Below are 18348 nucleotides of genomic sequence, written 5' to 3' on the forward strand. Positions count from 1 at the left end.
TGGTCCAGCAGCCCGCTGTACTCCAGCTCCTCGCAAAGGCGCTGGAGGGTGTTGAGGGGCTCGTTGAGCTGCACGGGCAGCGCCACGCGTGACAGGTCCTTCCCCACGCTGCTCCGCAGAAGCCCCCACAGGCTCACGTCCCCCGGGGGTGCGGGGGGGGCGGGCAAGCGGTTCCGCCGTCGTGGGTCCGGTCCCGGCAGCTCCAGCGGCTCCACGGGCACCCCCGGACCCTCCGCTCCTGCGGGGCACCGGGCGGTAGGATGGAGCCGGACCCCTCCCCGGGGTGCCCCCCCCACCCCCATCACCCCGTACCTGTCGGGGGGCGGCCCGGTCCCCCCGGCTCGGCCCCGTCCTCGCAGGCGCTGATGGTGGCTTCGCTGATGCAGGACTCGTCGTCCGAGGGCTGGGGAGGGGCAGGGGTCCTGTGGGGGGTCCCGGGGTGGGGGGGGGGATCCCCCGGGGGGTGGGCGGCGGGCAAGATGGGGAGGGGGTGGTGGGGATCGGTGGGGCTGCAGGAGGGGGGAGCAGGGAGGGGCACCAGGGGCATCCGGCCCCCACTGCTGGAGACTCTGAGGGTCCTAAAGGGGGAGCTGGGGGGGGCTGCAGGGGACATGGGAGGTACGGGGGCTGGGGGGGACATAGGGGTCGGGGGGGATACACGGACTGGGGGGACGTGGGGAGCAAGGGGGGCAGCTCCCGGGCCGGCTAACGTAGAGGGGACAGGGGAGAAAGAAGGGAGCGATGAACCCACAGAAACAGTGGGAGGGGGACAGCAGGGGGGCCTGCAGAGCCCCCTCCTCTGCCAGCAGAGCCCCGCCCCCACCTGAAGCCCCCCCCACACCTCATTTTCGGAGGAGCTGGCAGAGAGGAAGACCTCGCAGGCGTCGAAGAATTCTGTGTGCGAGTCGGCCAGCGAGACGATGCTGCGGTTGGAGAGCTGCTGCTCCGGCCCTTGGCCGGCAGCGTGTCCGGCTGCGGGGGGGGAGACCCACCGCCTCAGCGACCCCCTCACCCTGCAGGGGGAACCACCGGACCCCCCACCCCATCCCGGCTCCCCCTGACCTCGACGGGGTGCAGCGAGGCGAAGGAATCCAGGGTGGTGTCGGAGGAGACAGAGAGGGAGTGGAAGCGGCGCAGGGCAGCCTGCAGAGGCACGGGGGGCACTGAGCCAAGCCCCCCACCCCAGCGCACCCCCTCCAGTGAGCGTGGGGCTGACAGGGAAGGGGATCATCCTGCTGAGCACCAGGCTGAGACCCCACCAACTCGCTGCACCCACTGGCACCCCAACAGCAACAACCCCCAGCAGGAGCCAAACGCGAGGACAGCCCTGCGCTGCCCACCGCGCCCCCTCACCCCGGCACCGCCCGGGCGCGAGGCCGCGTGCCGCCGGTCCAGCGCCTGCCGCATCTCCTCCAGCCGGGCCCTCTCGGCCGTCAGCGCCGTCACCACGCTGCTGAGCGAGCCATGCACTGCCGGGAGACGCGGGCAGACAGTCGGGCTGCGGCACAGCACCCCGGCACCCGCCGGGACCCCGGAAGGGCTGAGCCCCCCCTCGAGCCCATCCCACCTTTCTGGGCCAGGACCCAGAAGCTCCTCTGCAGCTGGCTGTACTCGGGGGGGAGGCTGAAGGGCAGCTGGCTCTGCGACGGCTCCAGGTAGCGTGAGAGGTTGGGGACGGAGCCGTGCAGGCGGCCCACCTTTAGGGGGGGGGGCATAAGGGTCAGCGGGACCCCGGGGGCTCATTCCTCGGGCGGTGGCAGGCAGAGCTCAGCGGGACGCCCGCTCGCCCTCACCCTGCCGATGGTGTCGTCCTTGGCGAAGCTCTGGGTGCACCAGATCTTGGTGGTCCTCCTGCCCTTCTTCGGCCTCTCTGCAGCGGCCGAGGGCTGCGAGCGAGAGGAGGGGGCTGGAGCCGGACCCTCCCCAGGAAGGCGGGGGGTGCCGCACCGGGCGACGCTCAGCCCCGCGCCCCGCTCACCTGGCCGCCGGAGATGAGGGGGGCCGAGGGGATGCGGTGCAGCGCCTCCAGGCTCTGCAGCATTCCGGTCAGCTCCCGCAGCTTCGCCTGGCACTCCGACAGCTCTGCGGCGGGCACAGAGCCTGCCCGGTCAGGGACAGGGGGACAAGGTATCCCCCCCCCCAGCCCCATGGACCCCCTGCCGCCCCCGCTCACCGGCTGAGCAGCGCTCCAGCCCGTCGCTGTCCTTCAGCCAGGCGTTCACCTTGTCCCGGGAGCTGGCGAGGGCGGAGAGGGCAGGGGCGCTGCCCGAGGGCAGGATCCGCGTCCACGGGCCCTGCACCGGGGAGAAGCGGCATCGCCAGAGCCGCCACCATTGGGAGCCCCGTGCCGGGACGCTGCCTCGTGTCACCATCCCAAAGGTGTCACCCACCTGGGCATCGGTGGGGGTCCTCCCTGCAAGACCCACCCCGGGGCAGGGCTCAGGCCTCTCGCCCTGGTGATGGGAGCAGAGGCTGCTCACCCAGCTGGCGAAGAGCTCCGGGGACTTGATCTGTGGGACAGGGGCGAGTTGGGGTGGAGGGGAGACCCCAGTGGGGGGTCCCAAAGCCCCCAGTCCCGGCTGCAGCCCCCAGCAGCACCTTGAGGTGGTAGATGTTCTCCTCCGTGTCCAGGTCGACCCGCTGCGCCTTCTTGTTGACGGACATGACGGACTGGCGGATGTCGATGGCCCCGTGCACTTTGCCCTTGAGGACCTGGGGGGAGCCCGGGGACCCCTGTCAGGGGGGAAGACTCCCACGCGGGCCATGGGGTCTCCCCCACCCCGAGCCCTTGGGGAGGCTGCACGGACGCAGCCCGGCCCCACACTCACGTCCTGGCGCGTGGTGGCGTATTTCAGGATGCCGTTTTCCAGCACAAAGTACCTCTGGGGACAGAGAGCGACGATTGTTTTGGGGAGCAGAGACCGGTCCCTGCAGTCCTCCCCATCCAGGGGCCCAAATCGCCCCAGGGCTGGGCACCCGTGCCCCAGAGTGGGTGGCCGGGGGACGGCCAGTGCCGGCTGTGCCCCGTTACCTTGTGCCAGCCCTTCAGGGGCCATTTCCTTTTCTTGAGCAGGTAGCCCTCGTGCCGCTGCGGCTGCTGGCCCGGGCTGCCCCGCGCGCGCGGCTCCTCCACCACCTCCCAGCATTCCGAGCCCTGCAGGGGACACGGGTCAGCGTGGGGGTCCCCGAGCACCACAGGCAGGCGGGATGCTCCCCACCTTGTCCCCGGGCAGGGACACTCGGTAGCCCCGAGGGATGGGGCATCGCCTTTCCTAAAGTGGGGTGAAGCCCCCCGAGGCCCCATGGCAGCCCCGGGCCAGCACCACCGGGGTCCCCCTGAGCCCCTCCCGAGCACGGAGCCCCCCAACCTGCTGAACGCTGCTGTGCTTGGAAGACACGGTGCTGTTGGAGCGCGACAGGGCCCTTTTTGGAGAGGACGGGTCCTTCTCGTGGCTGCCCATGGCCGGGGAGCGGAGGGGCCCAGGCCGAGCCCCCCCTCCTGTCCGTGCTGTGGGGCTGGGGGTCCGAGCTCGGTCGTCACGGCGCGGGCAGTGGGAGCCACTGCGAGGAGCGGGTGCCGCGTCAGGGAGCCCAGGGAAGGCGTCACCCACCCTGCCCGCAGTTCCCCCCCCGCCCCGCTCTGCCAGACACCCTCATCCCTTCCCTCGCGGGGTAAAAGGGGTGGGGGGCATCCTCCTGCCCCCCGGCAGCGGGGAGCGCGGCTGGGACCCAGAAACTTCTGCGTGCGACAGGGAGCCTTCGACCCACCCAGCCTTATCTCGCCGCCCGGCCCTGGCCCGCCCGGCAGGTCCAGAGTCCGACCCCTCCGCCTCGCTCCGTCGCCCCGTGGACTCGGTGCCACGGGGCAACCCCGCGGCGGGCACGGCCGGGAGGCTGACCCGGGTACAGAGACCGGCATCGGCCCGGCACCCCCGAGTCAGGACATGGCCCCCCCCCCCCCCCCAAAAAAAAAAACCCCAGCCCAGCAGAGTGTTCCCTCCGCCCTTCTCCGTTACGGATGGGGGAAACTGAGGCACGGGGAAGCTCTCCCCCCCCCCCCCGCCCCATCCCGGCCTTGTCAGCCCCCCCGGGGGTCCCCAGCCGCCTCCGCTGCCTGCAGCCCCCCACCAAAGTGCGGGGCAAAGCCGCTGCCTGCTCCGGGCAGGACACGACCCCCGGCAGCAGCGGGGGGGGGAGCCCGGCCTGGGTCCCCCCGCTCCCCCTGCGTGGGGCAAATCCCATCCCCGTGTCCTCCCGCCTGCCCCACGCAGGTGTCAACGCCCCGGAGCGGGGGGGGGGGGCCCGATCCCGGCTGCCGGGGGCGGTGGCAGGGGGCGGGGGGCGGCGCTGGAGCCCCCCCGGTGCTCACCTGGGCGGGCGGCGGGCGGGCAGCCGGGGCCGGTCGCATCCTGCCCGGCGGCTGCAGGAACCGGAACACGGAAGGAGGCGGAGGCGCCGGGTCGGAGCCGCTCGGCTCTGCCCCCTGCACCGTGGAGGACCGGAGCCGCCGGCGCCGGGGGCTCGCCGGGCACCGGGACCCCCCCCGCCACCTCCTCGCCGGGTGCCTGCACCCGGTACCGGCCCGCACCGAGCCGGATCCCGCCCCCCTCCCCAACCCGGGCACGGAAGGATCCGGACCCTCGACCCGAGCGGGGGGGGGGGGGGGCGTCTGGTCCAGGCTGCACTCGCTCCCCTCGCCCCCACCCACGGGAACGGGGCCAGCTGCCCCCGCGGGACAGGGGTAGCCCAAACCAAAGCACCCCCTGCCGCAGCTCACACCCTGAGCTTTGCTTTAGCCCCCCCCCCCCCCCCCCGAATTTCCCTCCCTCACCCCCCAGCACCGCTCTGGCTCCAGGAGAGACACCCCCCCCCCAGCCTTGAGGGGCAGGAACCCCCCACCCGCCCCCCAAATCCAAGAGGAGGCCCCAGCATTGCCACAACCACGCTTTAATGGGCAGCGGTCCCGCAGACGCAGCTCGGCCGGCGCTGCCAGGCTCCCCCTCGCTGTCTCCCGTTCTGGGGGACGCGGGGGCTCGGAGCGCCCCGCACCCTCCCCGTCAGCGCCGCCGCGGGTCCCGCCGCGCTCTGCCCCCTCCAGCTGATCCCAGCAACCCTCCCACCGCAGCCCCACAGCGCCCAAAACGCAGCCGGGACGTTCCCAGGCGCCGTCGGTGCAGGGAGCGCGGGGAAGGGCTCCCCGAACGGGACGGTGACGCCGCAGGATCTGCGGTCCCGCCGCCGGCTGCCCACCCGGGGCCAAACCTCCGATCCCTGACCCCCGGCCCCCACCGCAGCCGGTGAAGGAGCCGGCTCCCGGCCAGCACACGGGGCCCAGCTCGGGGGCAGCATCAGTTCTGCGCAGGGGCGGGCTTGGACTCAGGCGGGCCCCCCATCTCCCCGGCCTGCAGCTGGCGGATGTGCTGGTCCAGGAGAGCCACGAGGTGCGCGGAGCCGCGCTGGAGCAGCGAGGAGGTTTGGGAGGGGAGGAGGGCCAGAGCGCCCACCGTCTGCCCCTGGGCTGCCTCCAGCGAGGGCAGCTTGGCGAAGTTCTCCACGCCCCGCCTGCTCAGGATGGCGTTGTCAATACAGGCGCCTGGAAGAGAGGAGCAGAGCTGAGACGCGGTTCCGGAGCCAGAGCCCTTTTGTCTTCCACAGGCACACGAGGAAAAGCTTGTTCCTGCAGGCAGGAATCCCACCCCCCGCCATCCACCGGACGCGGCTCCGTTAGCGTGCTCCCGGCCAGAGCGAGCGCCCCTCCCTGGCACAGCGGACGGGGTGCGAGGGAAGGCGCTCACCCAGGAGGTTGATCTGCGGCACTCCCTTCAGCACCCGCAGCATCTCCTTCACCTTCGCCTCCCGGCTCACCAGCAGGACATTGCGCGCCACGAAGAGAGGGAGGAGGTTCTTGTACTTGGACTGGGACAGCACGGGTCTGACAATCTGCGAAAACACAGCTCTCAAAACGCAGCGAGGGAGCACGGGGGCTGCTCTTCACCTCCTCCCCCCTCTCCTCCACCTTCCCCCCGCGACCACGCTGGGCTGTGCCCCAGCAGCTCTGCCCCTACCTCGTTCAGGACAAACTTGACCTCGATGTTGTGCTTTCGGAGGTACTGCCTCATCAGCACCACGTCCTCGCCGGGCATGGAGTTGTACTGACAGACGGCAATCATCCGGTTGTCCCGGAACACCTCCTCCACCTGCCGCCGTAACAGCCGGGCGTAACCGTTGTCCTGGAGGGAGGGAGCAGCAACGGGACGTGGGAAAGGGGGCAACACCGCTGCCTCCCCGCACCCCGACCCCACCGATGGACCCGCTGCCGGGAGAGGCTGCCGCGGATCGGGACTCAGCTGGTTCCCAGCACCTGGATTACCGGCTGGGCACCTCCCAGCCACCCACAACGCGATGAACGGGGCGGCGAACACCCCGGAAAGCTCTGGTACAGGGCTGTACCGCGTCGGTGGGGGCTGCGGACCCCCTGTCAAATCCCCGGAGCAAAGCGGGGGGACACAGGGGGTGCAGAGCCGCTCGCTCTGCTCACACTCTGCGGCCCCAGCACATCACCTCCTCGGCCTTCTCCTTCACGGGGGCCTGGCAGCGCGGCGGGACGGCCGGCCGCGGGGCCACGTACTCGGTCACGGCCATCAGCTTCTGGCGCTGGAAGTGCATGGCCTTCCAGTGCCGGGTGACGGCCTTGGAGCCGCGGCGGACGAGCTGCAGGGCGGGCAGCCAGCCTGCGGAGAGGGGGCACGGGGACAGCGCTCAGGGCCGCGGCGGGGCGCGGGGAAGCAGAGGCCCGGGCCGCACGCACGCCCTCCCCCGCCAGCCCGCCGCCGGAGCCCGGCGGGAGCCCCCCAGCCCCGCTGAAGGAAGCCGCTCACCCCGCCGCCATGGTGCCACTCCGCCGCCCCTCAGCGCTGCCATCTTGGCCGCGGCAGCGCAAAGGTTTGTGGGAAGGCGGCGGACCCGCCGCCGTGCGCATGCGCAGAGCTGCCCCCCCCCGTCTCCTAGCAACGGGCACGCCGCGGCCTGCGTCCCGTCCCGTCCCCCCCCCCCCGAGCCCGGCCCCGGCCCGGGGGTCTCTGTGCCCGCCAGCGACGGGGGCCTGGGCCCGGTGACCGCCCCTCCCAGCCCGGGGATCCCCGCCCCATGGTCCCCCCAGCCCCTCGGGTCTCTCTGCCGCACCTGGGGGTCCCAGCGCCGATCCCCGCAGCCCGGCAGCCCTGTCCCCGCCGCCCCCCCGCCAGCCCCTCACTGCCCCAGCACCCTTCCCCTTGCAGAGAGCAGTGGGGCCAGCCCAGGCCCCCCAACACACCCACCCGAGGGCCCAAGGGAGGGACAAGGACCCAGGCAGCCCCCCTGCCATGGCTGGGCAGGGAGAGACATGGCTTGGGGGTGAGTGAGCCGCTGCGGGCCCTGCTCATGTGTCAGCCGGGGGGGCACGGGGGGGCTGGGCCGCACTGGCCTGCGCCCCATCGCTCTGTGTTTCCAACAGACTGGGAGCAGATGTCCCCGGGGATGACCCTCACCGACAGACTCATCACCTTGAGGAACCTGGTGGAGCCCCTGCGCCCGGAGAGCCGGTGAGGGTCTGCACAGAGCCCACCGTCTCCACCCAGGCTGGCAGGGAGGGGTGTCCGGGCACAAAGGACGCCCTGAGCACCCTTCTTCCACCAGATCCACCGAGCTGCTGTCCCCCTCCACCATCCGCCTGGACCGGCAGAACATCCGTGCGATCGGGAGGCCCCAGCACCTGCAGGAGATCCATAGCCTCTACCTGCAGCAGGTAGGGCCCCACGGCAGGCGCAGGGCAGCGCGGGTCAGCCCCGGTCCTGCGGGTAAAGGCCTCTTTGGGGGGACCACAAACACCCCAGGGTTTTGCCTCCCAGCATGGCCAGAGGGGCTGGCAGCGCTGCCCTCCGATAACGGTGACGCTGCTGGAATTGGAGTGAGGGTCTGGCACCAGCCATGCGGTGTTTTTCAAACCGCATGAGGAGCCTTAGGGTCCTCCTGAACCCCGCCGGGCTCTCCGTGCCGTCACAGCTCCACACCCTCTCCACAAAGCTCCCCCGGCGGTGGTGGGACATCGCATTGCCCTTGTGAGGCTGGAGCAATCCTGAGGTGCTCCCAAAATCCGATTTTTCAAGCAGTAGAAAAACGTGTTGCTTTTCTTTTTTTTCCCAGAACCAAATAGAGAAGATCAACAACCTGGGCTGCTTTCCCAACCTGCGGTACGGGTAGGTCCTGCCCCCGGGGAGATCCCTGTCCGTGGGCAGAGGCGAGCGGGGCTCCCTCCTTCCCCTGGCAGAGCCAGGGGGTTTGCGTTGCAGCCCCTGACAGCCTGGTGGCACTGGCTCTGACCCTGGGGGCCGCGGCGTCCCCCTCACCTCGCACCACTGCCCTCCCTGTGCTCTGCAGGTTCCTCTCCCTGGCTGGAAACCGCATCCGCAGAGTGGAGAACCTCCAGCTGCTGCAGCACCTGCGTGTGCTGGACTTGTCCCACAACCAGATCCAGACACTGGACCCAGGTGGGAGGCAGGAACGGGTCTGGATGTGGCCTGGGTCTGCCCGAGAGGTGCCTCGGGATCCAGGGAAACACCGGCAGAGCTCAGGCCGAGGCTCTGCCAAGGCCTCTGGCCCTCAGGTCCCAGCCAGAGCCCCAGCAGAGCCATCCTGGGACGGGCCCGTGTGTCCCAGGTGACACCAAGGAGCCCTGTGGCCAGGTTTGAGCTGTCCTTTCTGCTGGCAGACGCCAGCTGCCTGCTTCCAAACTGTGTCCTGCTAACATTCCAGCAGCTCAGATGAGACTTTGGGATTTCAAACTCACGGCAGAGCTGCTCCAGCCCTGACAACCCTTGGTGCATCTTGCAGCCGGCTCCTCCCGTGGGGGATTTTTGGCAGAAGAGGGATAATATCTCCCTCCCTTCCTCTGCAGTGTCACTATTGTGGCAGCAGGCCCTCTGCTTGTGGACAGGGGTGAGAAAGGGAAGGGGAAAGCCCTCAGTTCTCACGCAGGAGCGGGTGCAGTACACGTTCCCGCCCTCCCTGCCTCAGTTTCCCCAGCTGCGAGGCGAGAGGCTGCTTCCCACGGCGGGGCTGTCTCCTCGGGAGCAGGCAAAGAGCTGAAGGGGATGGGCACGGGGGTTTGGTGGAGGAGGGGGCTCAGCCCCCATCTCAGCACCTTCCTGTCTTCCCTTTGATCTCTGCAGACGAGCTGCCCCGCAGCCTCCGCCTCCTCGACTTAACGGGAAACGAATGCACGCAGCAGCACAGATACAGGTGGGTCCGGGGAGCCCGCACGGGGCAGCAGAGAGGGGAGAGCAAGTCCCCCAAACCACACAAACCCCTCAGCAGCATACAGCCTGCCCCAGATATCACATACAGCCTGAGCCCCCCACCCAAACCCCAGAAATCTGCGTCTCTGCTCTCTGCCCAGGCCAGGCTGCGGGGTGGGCTGTGCAGAGCGGTGCCGGGGGGGTGCGGTGCCGGGGGGTTTGGTGCAACCTCAACCTGCTCCCAGCCGCGAGGCGATGCCGCGTGGCCGGGGAACATCGGCTTTCCCTTCAGTGCTTGCAGAGAGCTGGTGGTGGCAGCCCTGCCCCATCTCCTGATGCTGGACACCCAGCACGTCCGTGGCGGCCTGGGTGAGGAAGAGGAGGAAGGAGGCTCTTCCAGCAGCGAGGACGAAGACGAGGAGTCGTTCTCTGAGCCGAGCAGCCCTTTCACTGCAGACAAAGGTGCTCAGACTGAAGCAGGACATGTTGCACGCTTGGGGGTTCAGCAGGCTGGTCCCTCTGTCCCCAAGGGTGACAGGAGTGGCCATGCCACGTCTCCTGTAATTCTCTCTCCCTCCATCCTGCAGATTTCTTTGCGGATCTGCAGCGGGAGCTGGCCGGGCACTCGCAGCGGAGGCGGAGGGAGGCCCTGGAGGAACACCGGGCCCGTCTGGAAGAGCTGGAGGAGCTGCAGAAGCGCCGGGGTCGGCTGCTGCCTCCCGCACCGCCGAGCCCAGGCAGGGAGGGAGCGGCCTGCACCACGGCCCCTGCACCCAGGCGGTCTCAGCCTCGTCCCCAGGCGAAGCTGGGGACACAGCTGCCACCCCTACCAGGACCTGGCAGGCAGCACGCTTGCCCGCAGCCCCAGCCCAAAGCTCTGGAAGAGGAGACTCGCGCCAAAGGAGCAAGAAGCAGGCAGTTACCCCAAATACCCCAAATACCCCGCACCGGCACGGCAGCGCGCAGTTGGGATTAAAGCCTCTTTATTCCTACACCAGCCTGCCTGTCTGCCACGGACCCCCAGCCCCGCCGCCAGCCCCCGAGGGGCCGGGCACCGCCAGCTCTGCCTGACGGTGGGAAAAGTCCCGCCGGGCTGCAGGCAGGACTCCAAACCCCGCTGCCGCGTCCCTCTCCTTCCCTCCGCACCGGTGTTTCCGGCCACGGCCACCTCTCAAAAGTGCCAGTTCCTCGGGGGAAAGTTAGGGGGCTGGAGGCTCCGCGCCCCCAGGCAGGGCTGGAGATGCCGGTCGAGCCGTTCCCACCAGATTGGCGGCGGGAGGAGACGAGGAGCCAGGTCCATGCACCCAGAAGGTTTTCTCATCCCTTATCCAGGAGCAATGCCGCAGGGGGGGTGAGCCCACCCACCTGCGCGGGGGTTTATTTGTAAAACTTCATCTCTGCCTCCACGCAGTCGAAGAAGAGGTCAGCCAGCTCCTCCGGCTGGGGGGCCACCGTCCCCCCTAGCAGCGCGTTCATCCCCTCCAGGCCCTGCTTCTCCAGATCCCGCAGCGTCTGCAGGAGCTCCCGGCCCCGCTCCTGGCCGGGTCGGGGAGGGAGGAGAGCTGAGAACGGGCACCCTCAGGGAATTTGATGGCAAAACCGGGGGCAGTGCGAGGGTCCCGGGGCAGCGGCGGCTGGGGAAGGGTCTGCGGTACCTGGTCCCTCTCCATCAGCTCCAGCGCCGCCTGATGCCGGCGGTAGAGCTCGTGCCGCCGATCCACGGTGCTCTGGAACCGCGGGATCTGCTTGGCGGGGTCGTCACGGAAGGTGGGAGATCTCACCTGCGGTGCGGGCTTGAGGCCGGGCACAAAGACGAAGGGCTTGAAGACGGATCTGCCGGAGAGGAGCACCGGGGCTCTGGGACCGGCCGGCGCGAGGACGGATGCTGCTCCCCGGCGGGGAATGGCTGTGCCTCGTCCCTGTCACCCCCAGAGCGGGGCTGTCCCCCCCGGCTTCCTCACCTGGAGGGGTCAGGGGTGGCCGTGAAGAAGTGGACGCAGGGTAAGGCGGGGTCCCGGGGCAGCACGGACACCATGCTGCCCGCTGTGCGGAAACCCTCCGAGTCCACGCAGATCCCGCTGGCCTTGTCCCGCAGGATGGCCATGAACGTCTCCGCCGTGATGCAACCTGCCAGGCAAGGCACAGCCACGTCACCCCCGGCAGCTCAGGGGCTGTGGTGGCCATGGGGCGTGAGCCACGGGTGGCCGTCCCTGTCCCCGCTCCCTGTCCCCACCTGCGTGCTGCCGCAGCAGCTCCTCGCCGGCGCGGTAGCGGGCCTTGGCGGCCTCCATGCGGGCGGGCTGCTGCGGCAGGGAGAAGACCTCGGCGAAGCTGAACTGGCCTTCCCCGCTCCACCAGCCCTGGCTGCGGGCTCGCTGCCGCAGCCCCGCGTGCTCGGCCGTGATCTCCTTCCCGACGCTGAGCTGGTTGGAGATGTTGCGGCTGCCCTCTGCCAAGGCCGAGGCCAGGGGGAGTCAGGCCGGGTGCGGGGACAGGGCTCCCCATCCCCCCAGTATAACCAGTGCCCGCTCACCTTGGATCCGCTGGGCTGCCCAGTACCGGCCGGCTGTCTCCAGCACCCAGGCCTCGTTGCGGTCAGCCAGCAGGAAGGTGTTGTGGTAGACGAAGGGCACCGGCTCCTCCTTGCAGCTCCCACCCTGCCCGTAGCGCTCCAGCAACGCCGCCATCACCTCCACAGCCTCCCGGGCAGAGCTGCCCCGCTCCAAACCCAGCCTGCGGCGCGGGCAGCACCCCCTCAGCCGGCGCTGGCGGACGGCGCGGGGCGGCCGGGACAGGGGAAGGCACGACACCGTCCTCACCTCACCAGGTCCATCCCCAGCAACGCTTCCTCCTCTCCCAGGGGCTCGCGGGTCCAGACGCCCTCGTTGCCCACGCAGACGCCGTGCTCGTTGGCGCCCATCTCAGCGCCCCACAGCCAGGCGGGACGGCTCAGCACCACCGCATGGGTCCTCTCCGCCTGCTCGATCTCCAGGTAGGTGCACTGGTTCAGTGGGGGGGACACAGAGCGGGGCTGAGACCTGGCACACTCGGTGCACCCTCCCCTGCAGCCACCCTGGCCCCCAGCACGGTCTCACCTGGACTTTGTCCCCAGGACGGTGGACGGCGGCGGGGACGTAGATGACCTCCTGGACCTCGTGGTACGGCCGGTCGGCGTTTTTGCCGAAGACGACGGCGGGCGCCGTGGTGTGCGGCGGCAACGCCACAAAGCAGTCGCAGGACGAGGGCGTGGGGTCCCACCCTGCCATCCTAAACCGGGACCAGGGGGGAGGGCACCCAGGGGAATGTCACCCCCTCGTCCCCTGTCCTGGATGTGTCCCCAAGGGTCCCTGTGGGGCTGGCAGCCCTGGGGACACGGAGGGGTCTTGGGGGGGGGGGCGACTGAGGGGTGACGTGGTCCCTGGACCTGGGGGGACATCTGGGACCCCATCCTGGGGTGGTCTGGGGGGCATCTCTTGGCCCGGGACCCCGCAAGTCTTCACCGACTGGAGACCCCCGCCCTCACAGCCCCGGTTCCCGGGACCCCCCCGCACCGACCGCGGACGGGACCCCGCCCGCACAGCCCCGGTTCTCGCCCCACCCAGGACCCGCCGCCCCCCGGACCTGCCGCTGCTCCTGCCCCGCCGCCACCGCTCGGTCCCGCCCCCGCTCGGTCCCGCCCCCTCGTCCGGTCCCGTCCCGTCCGGGAGACGGCGGCGGCGCCCGGTGGCCGGAGGCCGCACAGCGGCAGCGGGCGGGGACCGGCACCCGCATGGGGCGCGGGGGGACCCACAGGAGCCCAAGGGCGGGGGTCTCGGGTCCCACCCCCGCGTGGCAGGGACGGGGGACCCGGGTATGAGCTGAGGGGGGAGGGCCTCGCGGGGCAGAGCCCCCGCGGGGCAGATCCTCGCGTGGGCATCGCCCCCTGCGGGTATCACCCCGCGTGGGCATCGCCCCACGCGGCACGCCCGCCCCGCGGTATGCGGGCAGACCTGCCGGGCAGCGCTCTGCCCGCGGGCGGGGGGATCCTGCGTGTACGCCCCACGCGTCCCGGCCTGCGAGGCCAGGCTGTAGGGGTGCAGGATGCGACCCTCCCGGGGGGGTCAGCTGGTCCTCACACGGGTCACCTCCCGCCCACCCAGCACCCTCCCGCACCCCCATCCCCAGCAGCCTTGGAGGACTGAGTCCCGAGTGGGGGTCCGGGTACCCTGGGGGTCCCTTGGCAGAGATGGGTGGGGTTCTGGGTGCCAAAGGTCTGGATCCTTTGGCAGAGATGAGTGGGGGTCTCTGTGCTGGATTTCTGGGGGTCCTTTGGTCCCCTTGAGTGGGGATCTGGGTGCTGGACAGCCGGGTCCCTTGGCAGAGATGCCTGGGGGGCCTTGGCAGAGATGGGTGGGGGTCTGGGTGCCAAAAATCTGGATCACTTGGCAGAGATGAGTAGGGGTCTCCGTGCTGGATTTCTGGGGTCCCTTGGCAGAGATGGGTGGGGGTCTCTGTGCTGGATTTCTGGGGTCCCTTGGCAGAGATGGGTGGGGGTCTCCGTGCTGGATTTCTGGGGTCCCTTGGCAGAGATGGGTGGGGGTCTCCATGCTGGATTTCTGGGGTCCCTTGGCAGAGATGGGTGGGGGTCTCCGTGCTGGATTTCTGGGGTCCCTTGGCAGAGATGGGTGGGGGTCTGGGTGCCGGATGCCTGGCTCCCTTGGCAGAGACGGAGCCGGAGAGCCGGGGCGTGGAAAACACGCGGCGTTTATTCCAGTACAAAACCCAAACCCACAGCCCCGCAGCCTCTTCACAGCACAAACGCTCCCCTCGCGGGCCGGGGGGCACCCCTCGCCCCCGGCCACAGCACCCCTGGAGCCACCCCACTCCCCTTCACCCCCCCAGCAGCCGCCCCCTCGCTCGGGGCTGGGGCTCAGCGGGGGACGCCCGGGGCCCCCCGGCTGGGCCGGTTCCTCCCTACCCCGAGGAGGTGGCTCGGGGGTGGGAGACGCGGCGGTTCGGGGCGCGGGGCCGGGATCCCCACGCCGCAGCAGGCTGGACTGGTTTCGGCGGGTGGGAGCCGGCCTCCGTCCTTCCCCACCCGGTTTTACAGCCTTCATTGCCCCATCGAGGCAGGCAGGGCCCCGAGGGGGGGTGCGGGGGCAGAGCACACCTGCGGCCCCTCCTCGTAGCCCCCTGGCTCTGAGCCCCGAACCCCGGCATCGCCGTGGGACCCCCTGCTCGGTGGTTCCCTCACCAGCCCACTCTCGGGGTGCCCTCGGCGCAGCCCCCCTAAACCTGCCCAGGCGGCTGCAGCACGGGGGTCCCCAACACGCCGCAGCCCCCGGCCACCGCCGGAGCCGGGCTCGGCTACCAAAATCCAATGGGCCACCGGGGCGATGCTGCGGAACCCTGGGGAGGGTCCCGAGCGCCCGCGGGGTCCCCTCAGGAGACGAAATCCCATCCAGGGGCTCCGAGGGGGAATTTTGTGCTGGAAAAAGGCAAACGCCGGAGTCGGGGACGTCCTTCGAGAGCTGCGGGCAGCCCAGGTCACCCGAGTCCTGCGGAGGGACGGTGGCGGCTGTGCCAGGGCCGGGGACGCATCCTCGCGGACCCCCCCTCAACGAGACTTCACCTCGTGCTGGGTTTCTCCAGCCCCGCGGCTCGTCCCTGGCCCCACGGCGCGGGGGGGCTGCCATCGGCCCCTCGCACCCCGGTGGGGACAGGGACGGGGATGGGACGGGACCCTTTGAGGGGTCCCACCCCCCCCATCCATAAGGCCCACGGCCACAGCTTCGGCCCGAGACGTCCACTCTGCCCGTGTGGCAAAGCCTGGCTTCACCTTAATAAAATAATAATAATTAATAATAATAATAATTAATAATTAATAATAATACTACAATCAAAACCGAAGGTCTCGGGGCGCCCTCTGGGCACGGACCCCACTCGACTTCACCTCTACATCTTCCCCCCCCGACCCTGGGGTGCTCCGAGCCCGGGCAGCCCCCACAGCCCCACACACGGCCCCCCCAGAGCCCCCAGGACGGGGCCGTGCCGGGGGATCGGCCCCTCCAAATCTTCCCCCCTCCCCAGATTCCCAACTGGTGTGAACTGGTGCCGGCCGCGGGGCAGAGCCAGGGGAGCCCAGAGCAGCCCACCAGCCCCATCCCACTTGGCCTCAGCGCTGCGCCCCAACACCCCCCCCACCCAGGTCCCACATCTCCTTCTGCGTCCGAGGGGTTCTGCCAAAATCGGGGGGATAAGACCCAAAAGGTCTAAAAACCCAAGTTTCAGGGACCGTCAACCAGGGGTGAAAGACAGATATGGGGTCCCCTGGGGAAAGGGGGACGGCCCCAGGGGAGGAGAGATACGGGGTCCCTGGCGGGGGGTGCCCCGGAGTGCCCCCGGGAGATACGGGGACCTGGGAAGGGTCGGCTACGGGGTCCCCGGGGGGACAGGCAGCATGCACGGGGGGGACAGGCAGAGGTCCCCCGGAGATACGGGATCCCGGGGAGGGACGGCTACGGGGCCACGGGGGGATAGGCAGCATGCACGGGGGGACAGCAGGGGTCCCCTGGAGATACGGGGTCCCCGAGGGACCCACAGCACGCACAGGGGGACGGTGGCTGCGGTCCCCAATGGGGTGCCCAGGGCGGGACGGCAATGGGGTCCCTGGGGGACAGGCACCGTGCCCGGGGGGGGGGGGATCCCCTGCAGCCACGAGGTCCCCGGGAAGGGACGGTCACGGGGTGCCGGGGGGAAAGGCGGGGGTCGCGGGGCGGCGGGCAGCGCGGCCGTGCCAGGCCGGAGGAATGTGGCCGCCCCGGCTCTCCCGGGACCGCGGCCGCCTCGTGTGCTTCCCGCCCGGGGCCGCGGCGGTGGGTGTGGGAAAGCTGCAGGTGTGCGCTTGGGCAACCGTCCGCCTCCGCGCCACGCGCCCGCCCGGCCCCCCGCGCCCCCCACGGCTCACATTCAAGCAGGACTTCTTATTTTTCCCATTTTGGCCTCCATTTGAGCCAAAAAAAAAAAAAAAAAAAAAAAGGGGTTCGCACCCCCAAGCTCCCCGCCAAAGCAGGGCTCCAGGGGTGCAGGACCCCTGCCATCGCGGCATCCCTAGGCGGGGTGGGGGGCGGTGGGCACCCCCCTGAGCCCCTGCGTGCCCCCCCCTGGGGATGCCAAAACCCCACGGGCAGCAGAAGAGTGGGGCTGGCATGGGGGAGCCGAGCCCAGGACGCCGGCAGTTTGGAGGGGACCACGGGGAGGGGGCCGGGGGGCTGCAGCCGCCCTCCCCGAGCGAAAGCTCCCGGGTTTCTCCTCTCTCCCTTTCTCCTTCCTCCCCTTTGGGCTGGACGTGCCCGGGCAGCGCCTGCTCCTTCGGCTCCCATTGATGTTCCTCCCAAACAGCCGCGCCGCCTGCCAGCAGCCTCCCGAAAAAAAAAAAAAATAAAAGAAAAAAAAAAAAGGATTTGGGAAGCCGGGGGAGGATGGGGGGGAAAGCGGGGCGGGAAAGCGGGACAAGTGAAACCGCCCGGGGCAGCTCCGGCACTGCTCCGGCACTCCCCAGCCGGGGGACGGGGCGCCCGTACCCCCCATCGCCGCCGCTTCCAGCACAAGGGGCCAGCCCTGTGCCCCCCACCCCAACAGCCTTCGGAGACCGGCCCCGAAGGGTCCCCCCGGCCGCGCCCGAGGTCCTCCCCACCTCCATTCGCGCGTCCCCCCCCCCCCGGCCCCGGGGCTCAGCGGCTCAGTTTGTGGGGGTGGCGTTTCCCCCCTCCGACTCCCTCTTGCCTCCCTTGCCGGCGGAGGGGTCCCCGGCGCCTTTGCCTTCGGGTTCCCCCCCGTCCTTGCCCCCGTCATGCGTCTTCATGTGCTTGCCCAGGTGGTCGCTGCGCATGAAGACGCGGCCGCAGACGGGGCAGGCGAATTTCTTGGCGCCGGTGTGGGTCTGGAGGTGCCGCTGCAGCTCGTCGGAGCGGGTGAAGCGCTTGCCGCAGAAGAGCCAGTTGCAGACGAAGGGTCGGTCGCCGCTGTGCCAGCGCAGGTGGGCTTTCAGGTGGGAGGTCTTGGCGTACGCCTTCCCGCAGCCGGGGATGTGGCAGTTGTGTAGGTGCTTGCGTTTCGCCCCCTCGGGGCAGGGACCCCCCCTTTCCGCCTCCTGGCAGTTGGGGCAGCGACACGCCGCCTGCCCCCCGCCCCGCGGCACGGCCCGACGGGCGCCTTTCGGCCGCGCGCCGCCCTCCGTCTCCGGCCCCCGGGGCTCGGGGGGTCCCTCCAGCGCCTTCGCCCCCTCCGGTCCCAGGAGGTGCTGGGCGGGGGGGGGCAGGAGGTGGGTGGGGGGTGCGCAGAGCTGGTGCTCCCCCCCGCCGTAGCCCCCCAGAGCCGGCGGCAGCCCGGGGTGCCCGGCCATCTGCAGCCCCCCGCCCTGCCCGGGGGGCAGCTCCATCCAGCCGGTCCCGGTGTGAAGATCCCACCAGTTGACACCTCCCTCCTCGCTGGAGGGGCCAGGATGGGGTGCCCGAAACCAGGGCTCGTAGGGATGCGCCATGTCCGGGGCAGCCGGTAGCAGCTTGGCGTAGGCTCCGGGGGCGGCGGGGCCGTCGGCGGGCAGCTCTAACCGCGGCGGCCCATGGGGCTCGTAGGTGCCGGGGGCGGCGAAGGCGGCGTCGGGTCCCGCCAGCGGCAGCTCCGGGGTGGGTAACGGCGAGGCGAAGTCGGTGGCCCCCGGCGCGGGGGTACCGTGGGGTTGGAAGGGCTGCAGCGGCTGCAGGTCCAGGTGGTTCGGGGAGGCGCGGGGTGCGTCGGAGGGCTGGGTCCCCAGGGAGCCGCAGACCGCCGTGAGCATTGCCGAGCGGCGCGGGGCGGCGGCGCAGACAGACCTGGAGCGACGGGCGGGGAGGTGGGGGGAGAGAAGAGCTGTAAGAAGAGGTGGGGGGCACACCCCCTACCCCCCCTGCCCCGCTGCACGCCGGCACGGGGAGGGGTTTGGCACCCGCGACACCAAATCCCGTCCTGCACCGTCACGGTCCCGCCACCCCACGGGTAACAGCGTCCCCGGCACCCGTCACCCGCGATTTGGGGGATACCCCTGCCCCAGCAAGGG

At 70.5% G+C, this 18348-nt stretch overlaps 5 protein-coding genes across 5 annotated transcripts in view; 1 reads left to right on the plus strand and 4 right to left on the minus strand.

Annotated features, from left to right (window-relative positions):
• Positions 1-3833, minus strand: part of OSBPL7 (oxysterol binding protein like 7) — a 6331-nt gene extending 2498 nt beyond the window's left edge. The window contains 15 exon segments of the mRNA XM_086766425.1: positions 1-238; positions 313-403; positions 842-948; positions 951-972; positions 1063-1143; positions 1354-1469; positions 1568-1697; positions 1794-1886; positions 1979-2082; positions 2174-2294; positions 2391-2510; positions 2599-2712; positions 2829-2882; positions 3032-3154; positions 3369-3833. Coding sequence (XP_086622551.1) covers positions 1-238; positions 313-403; positions 842-948; positions 951-972; positions 1063-1143; positions 1354-1469; positions 1568-1697; positions 1794-1886; positions 1979-2082; positions 2174-2294; positions 2391-2510; positions 2599-2712; positions 2829-2882; positions 3032-3154; positions 3369-3461 — 1607 coding nt within the window. The 5' untranslated portion in view covers positions 3462-3833.
• Positions 3834-4931: 1098 nt separating this feature from the next.
• Positions 4932-6941, minus strand: MRPL10 (mitochondrial ribosomal protein L10). The gene is made up of 5 exons (XM_086766940.1): positions 6879-6941; positions 6562-6731; positions 6066-6230; positions 5796-5940; positions 4932-5593 (listed from the first exon to the last, which is right to left on the minus strand). Exons 1-5 carry the CDS (start codon positions 6919-6921, stop codon positions 5349-5351), a joined length of 768 nt encoding a protein of 255 aa, XP_086623066.1. The 5' UTR covers positions 6922-6941; the 3' UTR covers positions 4932-5348.
• Positions 6942-7270: 329 nt separating this feature from the next.
• LRRC46 (leucine rich repeat containing 46) lies at positions 7271-10248 on the plus strand. Its single transcript, XM_086766933.1, has 8 exons — positions 7271-7392; positions 7493-7580; positions 7675-7783; positions 8182-8228; positions 8416-8525; positions 9207-9276; positions 9574-9734; positions 9860-10248. Exons 1-8 carry the CDS (start codon positions 7362-7364, stop codon positions 10246-10248), a joined length of 1005 nt encoding a protein of 334 aa, XP_086623059.1. The 5' UTR covers positions 7271-7361.
• On the minus strand, positions 10239-12911 carry SCRN2 (secernin 2). The gene is made up of 8 exons (XM_086766930.1): positions 12894-12911; positions 12368-12539; positions 12092-12273; positions 11806-12005; positions 11506-11721; positions 11234-11399; positions 10928-11105; positions 10239-10808 (listed from the first exon to the last, which is right to left on the minus strand). The coding sequence occupies exons 2-8, from the start codon at positions 12536-12538 to the stop codon at positions 10650-10652; spliced, it is 1272 nt and encodes a 423-aa protein (XP_086623056.1). The 5' UTR covers position 12539; positions 12894-12911; the 3' UTR covers positions 10239-10649.
• A 4081-nt stretch (positions 12912-16992) lies between these two features.
• Positions 16993-18090, minus strand: SP6 (Sp6 transcription factor). Its single transcript, XM_086766931.1, has one exon. The coding sequence runs from the start codon at positions 18088-18090 to the stop codon at positions 16993-16995; it is 1098 nt and encodes a 365-aa protein (XP_086623057.1).
• Positions 18091-18348: the final 258 nt, after the last annotated feature.

Source organism: Chlamydotis macqueenii, chromosome 25, assembly GCF_036417535.1.
Source record: "Chlamydotis macqueenii isolate bChlMac1 chromosome 25, bChlMac1.mat, whole genome shotgun sequence".
Taxonomy (NCBI): domain Eukaryota; kingdom Metazoa; phylum Chordata; class Aves; order Otidiformes; family Otididae; genus Chlamydotis; species Chlamydotis macqueenii.

Coding starts and splice junctions, on each gene's coding strand:
- MRPL10 (XM_086766940.1), bottom strand. CDS start 6,921: ATGGCAGCGCTGAGGGGCGGCGGAGTGGCACCATGGCGGCGGG. Junction 5,941..6,065: donor TCAAGTTTGTCCTGAACGAG/GTAGGGGCAGAG, acceptor GTGTTTTCGCAG/ATTGTCAGACCCGTGCTGTC. Junction 5,594..5,795: donor GCCGCAGATCAACCTCCTGG/GTGAGCGCCTTC, acceptor CCTCTCTTCCAG/GCGCCTGTATTGACAACGCC.
- LRRC46 (XM_086766933.1), top strand. CDS start 7,362: ATGGCTGGGCAGGGAGAGACATGGCTTGGGG. Junction 7,393..7,492: donor GGGAGAGACATGGCTTGGGG/GTGAGTGAGCCG, acceptor TGTTTCCAACAG/ACTGGGAGCAGATGTCCCCG. Junction 9,735..9,859: donor CCCTTTCACTGCAGACAAAG/GTGCTCAGACTG, acceptor TCCATCCTGCAG/ATTTCTTTGCGGATCTGCAG.
- SCRN2 (XM_086766930.1), bottom strand. CDS start 12,538: ATGGCAGGGTGGGACCCCACGCCCTCGTCCTGCGACTGCTTTGTGGCG. Junction 12,274..12,367: donor GTCCTGGGGACAAAGTCCAG/GTGAGACCGTGC, acceptor CCACTGAACCAG/TGCACCTACCTGGAGATCGA. Junction 11,106..11,233: donor GCCACCCCTGACCCCTCCAG/GTGAGGAAGCCG, acceptor CCTCTCCGGCAG/ATCCGTCTTCAAGCCCTTCG.
- SP6 (XM_086766931.1), bottom strand. CDS start 18,090: ATGCTCACGGCGGTCTGCGGCTCCCTGGGGACCCAGCCCTCCGACGCA.